Below are 12,474 nucleotides of genomic sequence, written 5' to 3'. Positions count from 1 at the left end.
CCAAGAAACTCAACAATAAACAAACCACAAACCAAACCAACCAACCAAAAAAAACAACCCAGAGTTTATTACATCTTGTTATCATAAAATACCATTCTTTGGAACAATAGCAATCAGCATGAATAAATCCTTTGACTCTTAAGTCCTCAGAATCAATCGATTAGATAAAATTCTTGGCATAAGCTAGTCAGATTTTTAAAATAGCAAGTTCATAGGCTTGGAAGTGGACTGCACAGACCTCACTGATGTATCATCGATGTGTAAGGTGGTTTTCAAAAGGACTGTGGTGGACAGTGGATAGATGCATCAGAAGGAAATTGGTATGTCTGATGGTAAAAGTCACTTCCAACTTTGCCTTAACCAAAGATCTGCCGGTCAAACGTGCTCATGTGGATGCTCCCTAGTCCACTTCAGTTGAACCGAGTGGCAGAGTGCATGTTTAACTGACTGCCCTAACCCAGCCCAAACTGGGGTGAACTGGAAGTCTTGGAAGCAGTTGTGCAAGCGGAGGGACAGGGTAGGGAAGACTGTTAAAACAGTTGCTTTAGCTACTACAGATCTGCCTGGAGATGTCTGTTGTAGTCACTGCTGTCATGAGCTGCATCAGCACAGGTATGTTGGAAACAGTCCTTGGTGTGGATGAATCATATGTTTGTGGAAAAGGGTGTCGCGTGGTGTGTGTGGTGGTTCCCCCCCCCGATACTACTCTTCTGGTGTTTTATTTCATATGTATTCCCACAGACTTCACTCTTCTTTCAGAAATCAAGGAGGATGATGATGATGATGATGATGATTATTGACTATTAAGTAAGACAAGATTTTTGGAGAGCACATTTAGAACCTGTGAGACTTGTTTTTCCTCTTCTTCCCAGTGTGCCATTTTCCTATCCTGAGTACGATTCTGCTCCAACTGTCCTTTCTCTCAGGACTGTGCTCTTCCCATGAATCTTTTGGTGCCTTTCCAGTCCTTGTGCAACCTCTAGCTGGAGGGAAGAGCTCGCATCTGGTCCTCCCATCTTAGCAAACGTCCTGGTACATGTTTAATTTTTTTCAGTCCCATGTTTCATAGAATCACAGAATGGTTTGGGTTGGAAGGGGTCTTAAAGATCACCTGGTTCCAGCCCCCCTGCCATGGGCAGGGACACCTTCCACTACACCAGGTTGCTCAAAGCCCCATCCAACCTGGCCTTGAACAATTCCAGGGATGGGGCATCCACAGCTTCTCTGGGCAACCTCTTTGAGTGCCTCACCACCCTCACAGTGAAGAATTTCTTCCTTAGATCTACTCTAAATCTACCCTCTTTCAGTTTAAAGCCTTTACCCCTTGTACTATCACTACATGCCTTTGTAAAAAGTCCCTCTCCAGCTTTCTTGTAGGCCCCCTTCAGGTACTGGAAGGCTGCTATAAGGTCTCCCCGCAGCCTTCTCTTCTCCAGGCTGAACAACCCCAACTCTCTCAGCCTGTCTTCATAGGAGAGGTGCCCAGGCCTTCTGATCATCATCATGGCCCTCCTCTGGACTCGCTCCAACAAGTCCATGCCCTTCTCACGTTGGGGGCCCCAGAGCTGGACGCAGTACGATATTTAATTGGAAAGAGCCGTATCTGTTTGTGACAAGGTCTCTTTTTTAGTGCCCTGTCCTGCTGGTGGAGGCACAGCAGTGGGTCAAGCCAGCGTGCTGGGGGTTAAGGGACGGGGCTTTGCAGCTGTGTGGCAATGACTGTTGTGTCAGGCAGAAGGGCGACTGTTGTGTCAGGCAGAAGGGCGTATTGCATTGTGTAGTACGGAGAGGTAGGACCGCTTTGGTCTATCTGTGCCTGGATTCGCATCTTGGAATGAAAGGTGTGGGTTTGCCATCAGGAGGCAGAACGCATTGCAATGCACAGCTTTTTTTATAGGTAGCTCTTCTCCCTCTGCAGAAGGCAATGAGCCCTTTTACAGGACATAACACCTAAAATACAGGACTTCAGTTTAAAACCTGAAGTTGCTTTGTTTTCCCTTTTACGTCTCCCAGTGCTCTTAATGCCTGCTGTTATATTTCTAATGAGGTGTAAATAATTCATCCCGTGTGGCAGCTGATGGAAGGTAGGGAGTGGCTTCTACAATGCTCAAAGGAGCAAACTTTACACAGTGAAATCCTACGGTTTTTTTCCATAATGGGGACAAGATGTAACATTTTGGATGTGTAATTGTATGGACCTTTAGATTACGTTCTGGGAGAGGCTGCACATAGCTGTTGCATTAGAGCAAGGCACTGTTATTCCCAGTGTCTCTGCCAGCCTAGCAGAAAGCGGCTTGTGTTTCTCTTCCACAAGGGTGCCAGGACTTGGCTTTTTTTTATTAAGGCTCACTTGCAATAGGTACCTGTTCATGTATTTATTTTCTGCTGAATAATTTTTAGTTGATAAGTAGTTTTAAGGTTGACTAGTCTTACTTGTACAAATTTCAGAGGATTTATTTTGTCTGGGATTTGTACGTGTTCCCCTGGACTGAACTCTCTATTAGTGGTTTATATGCGCAACATTTAAATGATGAAATCCATCTCTCCGCATATCCTGCGAAAGCAACCTTGCGAGATGTGCAAAGTTTCCTCTTTACAAACCGTTTCTTTGAACGTGCGAAAGGACCGACGCTGTAACCTTTCATCAGCCACAGCAGAGCGACTGAACTCGGCCAAGGTCAGCAGGTTCACCGCGGCGGCAGGAAGCCCTTTTCGGTTCTGCGAAGGCAGCTGGTGACTTGAAAGAAAGAAAAATAAATGAATGACTGAATACTAGAGAAGAGCCTGACCTGGTCATAACATGAGATTTTGTTTCTGTGGGAATTTCTGACACTTAAGCTTCCTTTCCTCCTGACTTAGGATGAAATAGCAAAATTGCTCATGAATTTTTTGAGGGGGAAGAAATGCTGGAAGCAAACCAATCCCAATAATGCGACTTTTGTTTCAGTGAGATCAAAGCACTTGCCTTTGACAGTAATATTAATGCATATTATGAATAATTCTGTTGATAGTTGAATGCATCAGTTATCAGCTGGATGACATCATTGCGTTTCCATGAAACAAATGTGTTTAAGTTTTTCTGGAAAGTTACACCACGAGGGGAAAAAAAAAAAAGATGGATCTGCTGTAGAATGAAGCCTGAGGGTTAGAGTGAATGGGGCACCTCCCTTGAAGGAGCTGGTTTGGTGTACATAAAAAAATACAAATAATGAAGCAGGAAAGAATGACATCAATTCTTTTATAATGACTCCTTTCCCTTTTGCCATCCCTCTATCAAAACTGCCTGTGAACTGTTGTTAAGGTCTTATTCAATGTTTGGCCTTTGCAACTTTGTGTTTCTGCGTGCTTCCTACAGCTTGACACAATTCATGTTTCTTGTTTCAGAAGAAATTTAAATCTTAAGTGTAAATGTAAGGAATGTAGATCTCAAACTGGAAATCCTTTGAGGAAAAACACAAAGCTGCTTTCAAGGTTTAGAAAGAAATGCTCGACCCTGTGGTGGAGGAAGCCCCGCTGCTGGGCTATACCTCCACGACATGTCAGTGAATTTAATGACTTGGGAAACTTCCACTGTATATAATTCATGGCAGTAATTTTGCTGCAGGATTATACAGTTCTAACCAGTGAAAACTAAAGCCTCTTTCGTTAATTCGGGCTGTGCAGTTCTGTTAAGCCTGAACAGAAAAAGCAGCTTGATGAAGGAGTGTCCGACATTTCTTGGGTTCTGTTTGTAGCTCCGAATTGGTGGCTGTGCATCGGCCACGCAAGCCGCTGTGGGAGCACGGTGAGCTGAGGCTGGCGCAGGTAAAGCAAGGGAGGAGAAATCTGTGAGCTCGGGGGCATTTGCTGGGAGTAGGAATTCTAAAAATTCCTCTAATGGCCTGCACAAAAGCCCAGCTTCAAACTCCTCCCCAAGTCCTGGGTTTGGTATTTTTACTCATGGCTCTATTTTTAACTATGTAGCTCCTTTTGCTTTCAAAATGTGCATCCACTGAACCAAGGCATAAAATTGCCTTTAACAGATCCAGCTGACTGGTGAGACCTAAACCGAGACCGTTTGCTTCTACCTTAACGTTTCCCCCCACCCCTCAAGGGCACTGGCTTGGGCTTGTGGCTTGGCACCAAGTTTTTGGAGCCTGTTACAATTCAGGGAGTATCGCTTTCTCAGTTTGAAGTGTTTTCCTGCACGCTGAATTAATCTGTCTTCTGGAGAGAGCAGGACTCTTTCCCAGATACCATTGTTCTGGGCCGTGCTGACGGTGGTTGCAATGTAAATTGAGATAGCAACGTTCTTTTGTGTTCCAGCCTCTCCACAGCAATTATTGTATTTTTTTTTTTTTTTTTTTTTAATCGGAGCATAAAACCTCTTTGCCCTGGCATTTGTTGGCTCCCTGGAGTCTAAAAGCTGCATGGGTAAAAACATTCTTTGTCAACATAAACTGCGTCGGCACCAATATTGCTGCATAAATCAGACTTCTCACAGTAAGCAAGGCATAATATTCTTCGGTTTATTTAACTGTGCAGGCTCTATAAATTATTGTGAAATGAAGTGGGAGTCTTGATAGACTGGGAAGGGAGGGGAGAGGTTGAGGGGCTGTGGAGGGAAGCGCTCTCAGGGTGCGGGAGACTTGCTCGGTACAAGCCATGGCATGCTATTAGCGTCCTACTGAGACTGGGTGCAGACTAAATCTCTTTTCCCCTGATTTTATCCACCAGGATATTAAATAATGCTGTCACCCACCCCTCCGTGATTGAATGTGAAGAAGCAAGGGTCTACTGAAGGCTGAAAGGCACACGTCCTTCCACGTGTGGGATTTTTCTGTTGTAGGGACAATAATATGATATCTTCAGGTTTTAAAACCAGTCGGGATTATTACTGACGCGTACTGCAAGAGGCGCTCGGTGTGCCTGCCCTGTCCCGGGCAGGCCGTGGCGCCAAGCGGTTGAAGTAGGTGAGATTTCATGAAGTCGTTCAGGACTCGCTAATTGATACTGGGCAAATTGCCTAACCTCTCTCGCTTTATCTATTTATAAAATGGGGATAGTTGAGGCCAGGCAAAACTTGTGTAACTGAATTTGTGTAACTTTCCACAAATCCATGCCAGCTTGTCACCGGTTCGCTGTGTTCCTGACTGCTCTTAATTCATTGTACTAAAATAGCGCTCTGCATAAACATCGAGCTATGATGCAGGCAGTGTCATTCCCCCACTTTCCCTTAGGAAACTCTAACTTTGGGAGATTAAATTGCTTTAACAAGGGGCAAGGCACAACTCTAACTGGGGCAGAGGAGTGCCGATTGCACAGCTGACTCGCGCAGCCGGTGCAGCATCACGGACACCTCTGAGCCTCTTCTCCCTTTCAAAAAAGGGCAAAACTGTGTTTTTTCTGTGGTTGGTGGAGAGTTTTGGTCCCTCCTCTGCAGCAGCATGATGTGAAGTAACTTGTTCTTTGCGTCACTTGTAATATCTGCGTTTCCTGAAGAGATGTTGCGCTATTTGGTTGCTGAAACAGCTTGTGAACTTCTCCAAGGGCGGTGGCTTCTCCCAGCCTGGACTTTGTTATCCTTAAGTTACTTTGTGCAGTATTAACGTATCTTTATTAACATGGGGTTGGGGCTCGGTTTCAGATGTGGTATTTACGTTGACTTGGCAAAGGGGTTTCATAGGTCTTTGATGTGCCTTGACGTTATTGCAAAAAGGCTAAACTTGTGATGCATGTAAAAATAAAGCTGCCATTCTGCATGTGCATTGACTAGAAAGATACGTGCCTGTAGAGATATACCTTTCCAAATGAAAATTTGGGAGAACAAGTGTGTATTTATAAATCCAATGCCACTGTATAACCATGTAGTCTATAAAGAAGTTTTTGATTCTTGTTCTTCACTAATCTTTTCTCTGGTGTCTTACCACCTCGCTGCATTCTCGGCACAAAACCGCTACTTACTACTGCCTTCCTCCTCTTCTTGCCAGGTTTTATTCATCTTCACTGCTCTAAAAGGTGTAAGATTTGCAGAAAAACACTAAGTACAGCTGCAGATATTTTCTGATGGTGAACAACTGAAGGAGGAGGAAGGTGACCAGTGAAAAAAAACACTTAGTGCTGTCTTCTGAAATACTTTTATTTTTGCTTGAGGAGGGATAATACCTCGGCTACCCAAGTTTAAAAACAGCTCCGAGTGGTTTGAAGTCAAGATTGGTTTATTCTGCTGTTCTGCCCCCACTGAAGTCAGGAACTGCTGTTTTAGGGTCTGATCCAAACCCACCAAACTCTGTAGGAGCCTTTCTGATGTCAGTAGGCTTTGGTCCTGGCTCCTGATCAGTGCACAGTCAGCTTTCCCTTGTGGAAGCTGCCGACAGGAGCAGATACTTGGGCTTTTTAGGTTTAAGGTAATGTTACAATATGAGATGGCCAAGGAGAGATTATTTTTAACGTCTGGCTTCTGGACTGGGATTAACCAATCTAATTTATGATACTGCAGAAATCTATCTTCCTGACGTGCGCAGCAGCAATGGCGCCCGTTGTGATGTGGTCCTGCCACAGCATTCTTGCGTTGGTGAGTTGTTTAGACTGTGTCTTTGCTTCTGCGACGCTGAATAGTAAGGAGAGATTTTCCTTTCAGCTTTTGCATTTCCTGAGTGGCCCAAATAGTTTTCAAGTTTGACAACTTGGGATACCTTAATAGCAGGAATTGTTGCCTAATACCATGCTTTTTCAGACACTAGCCCGCAACTTCATTGCCACTGTAGAGTGTGTTGTAGGGTACGTGGTTTGCAACACATGTTGTTTCTACTGAAAAAGACAAAATTGGGCATATTTTCTGCAGAGCCTGTGTCAGCAGAATTGTCATTCCCATTCTGGATTGGTTTTGCTGTGATATGAGAGTCTGGAGATAACTTTTTTTTTTTTGTAAAAGTCTTTGGTTTATATCACTGAAACAGGTCCAGCAGATGAATCTTTTCTACATTGCTTCAGAAAAATGATTAAAAAAAGGATCCTACTACTTGCATCCAGACATCCTGGAGACTATTACTTGCTAGCAGACTGCTGAAAGTCTGCAATTTTTGGGCTCCTTTAGACTATCTGACAGTCGTCGGATTCCCGGCAGTGGTGGTTACTGGTATTGCAAGCCAGGTCCAAACACTTCCAATTCCTCCCTGTTTCTGGTGATGCAGTCCTTTCCAGTTATCACCGTAGTGAGCCAATATAAAGTACAAGCTGCCAAAGAAGAGTACAAATGTAAACACTTCTGAGCTATCGTTCCTCTTGAATTCCATGACTTTCCCCATTTTCTAGAGTTAAGTTCATTTGCAATAACCTTATTCTCTTTTAGCCTTTCTGAGGGCAGTTAACAGTGGCAGAGAGAATGAGATGCAGATTGTACCAACTGCTCAGAAGTAAGAATTGAACCCTAACTTGTGGTTAGGATTTTATTTTATTGCTTTACAGATATTTCTTGAGAGCAGGCACATTCTTATCTTAATAGTTGGGGCTTGGATAAAGTTAGTAAGATGACATTTGAGAAGACGGTTTCAAAGTCATTCCTTACAGCAGAGTAGCACAGGCTGGCTGTGCCTGGTTTAGCCCGCTGGAAATGAGGGGAAATTGATTGGGAAAACATTGAATAAATCAGCCATGTAACGCAATACAATTTAATTCCATTTAAGCTTTCTGCTGACCTCAGATGGCAGATGTAGGGGCACAATTTCCAACTGGAATTTTTTTAAACCCACGTTTGATGTGAAACGTGGTGAATGCTGTGTGCGCTGTGTAAAGGACTTGGGTTTTTACTGCTGGAATGCTTTTGCTTTGAATGGCATTTCCTTTACCCTCAAAATGACTGCATGGAAACTTGAGGTAAGATAATATACACAAGTTCAAGTACAGCACATCACAATAATATGCTGATGGCACTTGGACAAGTTTCTCTTAGTATTATCTTATTTGAAAGAACTTCTAATTGCTCTTATGTTTAGAACAATAGATCTTGCGAGACTTACCGTAATGAGAGGTAAAGTGCAAGTCATTTTACTCTGAACTTTTTAGGAAGCTCATTCAGTTTTCCGAGAAAAGCAGGGATGGGGGATACACGCATGGAAGATCTCAAAGCAAAATCACTGTTGCGAAAAGTGGGTTTCCAGAAAAAGACAGATTGCAGTGCTGACGGGGATAGTGATCCGTCTAGGTGTGCTAAAGCTTCGAGGTTAGCAGGAAGACAAGATGTCTCCGGGAACAGGGAGGGGAACAGGAGAGTGCATCTGGAAGAAGCTGAACCCTAATGATAGGCATTTTGCGTTTTAGCCCTGTGATTTCTATGTAACTTTCTTTAATCCCAACTTTCAGTTGTGTCTAGGATTTTAGTGGGCACTAAGTTCCTGTCCTGGAAGTCTCTAACCTAAGTGAGCTGGAAGCTTTCAGCATGCTATTATTCTGAGGGATAATTTCAGTCGTGTTTCTCAAATGTTGAACGACGGGTGGGAAGGGGCTCGTTGCGCTGCTGGCGTGCTGCAGAGGAGGCTTGGGAGCGTCCTCCCGTGGATGCCATCGCTTGCGAATCATACAGAGGGATCTCTCGTTGCAGTTGATTCCTCAGTTAGGATAACATCCTTAAGCCGTGGAGTAACTCTGTGGCTCCTCTGAGTAAAAGTCCTCTACAGGTACAGTTAACTATGTCAGGCAGCTGAGTTTCGAGTTTTCAACCCAGTTGGGGTCAATAATGTTCTGTTTTTATGTGAAATAGCCCTTGAATTTCAGAGACTTATCCTCGAAGCCTGTCATCAAGCTCAAAATAGCATTCAAGATTGCTTGTATGGTGTTTAAAAAAAGGGGAGCAGTAGATAAAATTGGGTTCTAGAAAATGACCCATTGCATGTCTATAATTTGGCAATATATAAGCAGTGTAGTTTAGAGCAAATTGGGAAGAAATACTTCTACAGTTTTGTGTTTACAGCTTCCCTGTCACCTGATTTATTTTACTTATTTTTTTTCCTCTGAGGAAAGTCTGCCACCCTCTCTTGAATGACTTGGTTGCTGAATCTTTTGTAATGCTCTTCTCTGAACAAACAGACTGTATCCCATTGCTATCCCTGCTGCTGTTCACAGATCCTGTTTTCCATGTCATTCTTAATTGCATAAAACATCTGTGTTGTCTCTGAAAGCATAGTTTTCATGTAAAAGAATGATTTACTTCAATAAAATTACCGGCGAGTGCATGGGGCATCTTTGAGCATCCTTCAGTTTCCAAAAAAATGCTTCAAGCAGGGGTAACGCTGTGCAGGGCGTGCAGACCTGTCTGCAAGGCTTCCTCTGGGGCGGTCGGGCTGGGTAGCGGCACGTGCTGCTCGATTCAGTAACGCTGCTGTATCACCAAATTCCTGTTAAAGCACTGAGCATCTCGGCGATGGAAGATTACCAAGCAAAGCAGATCCTGGTAATAAACCATCCAGAATAAGGGGCTGATACCTCCAGTCTGCAGGGTGCAGTTAGGACAGTTAAATGTTATAAAGTCTAGTAACTCTTTATGTACCCGACTTCATTGCTGCAAATATTAACAGGATGCAAATTGAAGTTCAGTTATTACTTGTTATGTATGTATACAAATGTAAATAAAGCACTGGGTGTCAGAGGCAGGTTTGTACAGTAGCGGGTCCGCTGGGGGAGCGTGGGCGTGCTGTGATGGGACCAGTGGGCTGTAACAGAAAGTGGAATTTTCCTCTCTGCTGGTCAGCGCTGAAAGCCCTGCTCTCCCCGGTAATTGAGTGGTGGACTACAGACCGTTCACGTACCAGCACTCCTGGCTAACTGTTGATCATTCTTTGTTCATTAGGAAACTCCTCATGCGTAACTGTACTTAATGGATGGCTGGGAATGTGAGGGGAAAGGGGGGACAACCCTTCAGTTTGCTCAGGATGTCGTCTTAATAAAATCTGGTTTTGTTTTCTTTTCAGACTTTGGCGTTAGCGCGTTTCTGGCCACTGGTGGTGACATTACCAGAAATAAAGTCAGGAAAACTTTTGTGGGCACACCTTGCTGGATGGCACCAGAAGTTATGGAACAGGTGAATTGTTTTTCCTAGTATCCTCTTAGCTGATCTGCACCCGGAATTCCCTGCTGTCAGCAATGGCTGTATTTACTTCAAACTAAGATGATAATTTGGCATCCTGTAAGGTTTTCTTAAAATCCACAGGATTGTGTTCCGATTTGCCTATTGCAGCCAGGCTTGTAGTGGGGAATATTAAGTGTTCAGTAGGATTTTGCCCTGTTGCTTCTCTTCAGGCTCTTACCTAAGGTAAGGACGAGACAGCTCAGCTGCTGCATAAAGATTAACCTGCCCATCCCTCTTGCCTAAATGTGAGGTAGAATATAAAGTTTCACACGTGGTGAATATGCACATATACAGGTTGGTAGCGTGCTCTTCTGTGTTTGCAAATATGAGAATTTGGGGTAGCTAATTGCAACATGTTAAAGAGGGGAGTTACTACAGTAAAATAACATGTAGTTGTCTTTATTTAGCTTTTTAGTTTCTCTTGGCTTGTGAGTATCCAGGCCATAATTACTGAGGAATGCTTGCCTCTCCACCTTCCTCCCCTGCTCTTTTGGCTAGCTGAAAGGTGCCATACTTCTTCCCGTTGGGTGGAGATATGTCACTTTGTCCTCCACCACTTCTAGACTAAACTATAGAAGCTTTGTCTGCGTGACTACTGATGAAATCCACCTGGAAACTGTTTAATGTGAAATATGGTTGCCCATTTCTGAGCAAGATCCACAAACAAATTTATGCCATGGTCCTGACAGGGCATTTGCAGCAGCTGTCTATTGCATTGATGTTCAGTGCCACTCTGAAAATTATCCCGCATCCCCTTAAAAACAGTTTGTCAGAGGGCTGGACTCAGGGCCTGATTTTTGACAAGTGCACCCAGCAGAAATACAACTGACTATAAATGTTTTTGTTTTTCCTTTTTTCCTTCCAAAAATCTTTGAAACAAAAATATTTTGGGAAAACATTGTTTTATGAAAGTAAACCCACCTGGTTACTTTTTTCCTTGCTGTTCACAATAAAATATTTTGAAGTTTAGGAGGAACTTGAATAAGACCCCCATGTATGTGTGTGTGTATATATATATGTGTGTGTGTGTGTCTCAAATGACGTGCAGCTAAAACAGTGGCAGGACTTTAATGCATTTTTTTCCTATATCTAAAACTTTTTGAGGGATTGAGATAATTTTGGAGTAGCTTAAATATACTATTGATGAAAGGCTTTTTTCAATGTTTGGCCTTTTCAGTGGCTCCCCGTGGTGGCAGTGAGGGGCCGGTGCGTTACAGCTCTCCTGCAGCCTCCGCAGAGTACAAGTCTAACACCATGGAGTACAAGACACTCCCCAAGTCAGGAGCCATCTTTGCGAACTTGCTTCTGAACTGCTTCACTGTCATATACTTCTGGATTTTTTTTGTTATGTTGATTTAAAAATAAAAACTAGAGTATTCAGTGTTTCCAAAACCAGATCAGAGTTGGCCCTTGCTTTTCTGTCCTTTGTGTCCTGTCCTGGTGCACAGGGCACAGCAGCCTGGCCAGTACCTAACAGTGCTGCTCCAGGCTCATTGAGGTTAGGGTGGCTGCAATCTGCAGGACAACAGGGGAAAAAAGATCTTAAGGAGGGTGCTAAAAAGGGGAAATGAAGGTTTTTAGTGACAAAGGCAGGGTTCTTGATGCAACAGATGTGTTTCCGAAGGAGGCAGATTTTCTAGGGAGTCCAATACTTCCATGAAGGCTGTGCACATCTAACTTGTTGCACATATTATATGGTAAGGAGGTATTTTGGATGCTGATGTGAAATCCTTCAATGTCCATCTCTATCATCTTGCTGTCTTCCAGCAGGTGTCACTCTGAGCCACTATATCCAACCCAGGAAAAAGGACCAAGGGGCTGCTGTAGGTTAGCCTTCGATATGTAGATATTATCGACCCAATGCCATCTGGTTTACTTCAGCACCATTAAGTTCCTTTAGCCTGTTAATACATGCTAGCCTGGCATTGTCTTTTAACGTATGTTCACTTGACAGATTTACGGCAAAAAGAAGTTGATGAGAAAAATAAGTGGTGTTGATGTAAACTAACTGCGGGGTGGCGACTAATAGTATTGGACAGATGTCAAGATGCACTGCTCTAGACAGTTTTGAACTTTGTAGCTTTCATTTGCAAGCAGGATTATATGATATAATTTAAAAAAAAAACAAACAAAAAAAACACTAAACAGTTAAAATCTCGGTGGGGGAATAGGGAGTTGTACAGTGTATAGATGTGCTGCAAGACTAGCTGAAAGATAAAGCTAAAGAATGTCCCAAAGTTATTCTCAAAGCCTAAAAATAGTGTGTGTGGGGAGAAATAAAAAAAGCTCTTACAGCATATTTCTTTCTGCACTGTGTTATTTTAAATTATACTAGGTATCTGTGCTTGTTTAGTTAAATGACTTGAAATCTT

The 12,474-nt window shown here is 43.3% G+C and overlaps 1 protein-coding gene across 1 annotated transcript in view; it reads left to right on the top strand.

The window, feature by feature from the left end:
• Positions 1-12,474, top strand: part of OXSR1 (oxidative stress responsive kinase 1) — a 94,180-nt gene that overhangs the window by 58,352 nt on the left and 23,354 nt on the right. Inside the window, exon 6 of the mRNA XM_082313218.1 lies at positions 9,945-10,054. Coding sequence (XP_082169344.1) covers positions 9,945-10,054 — 110 coding nt within the window. The remainder of the gene's footprint in view (positions 1-9,944; positions 10,055-12,474) is intronic.

The sequence above is a fragment of the Platalea leucorodia genome, assembly GCF_965183815.1.
Source record: "Platalea leucorodia genome assembly, chromosome: 1".
Classification (NCBI taxonomy): Eukaryota; Metazoa; Chordata; class Aves; order Pelecaniformes; family Threskiornithidae; genus Platalea; species Platalea leucorodia.
This window is presented reverse-complemented; position numbering and strand designations above follow the sequence as displayed.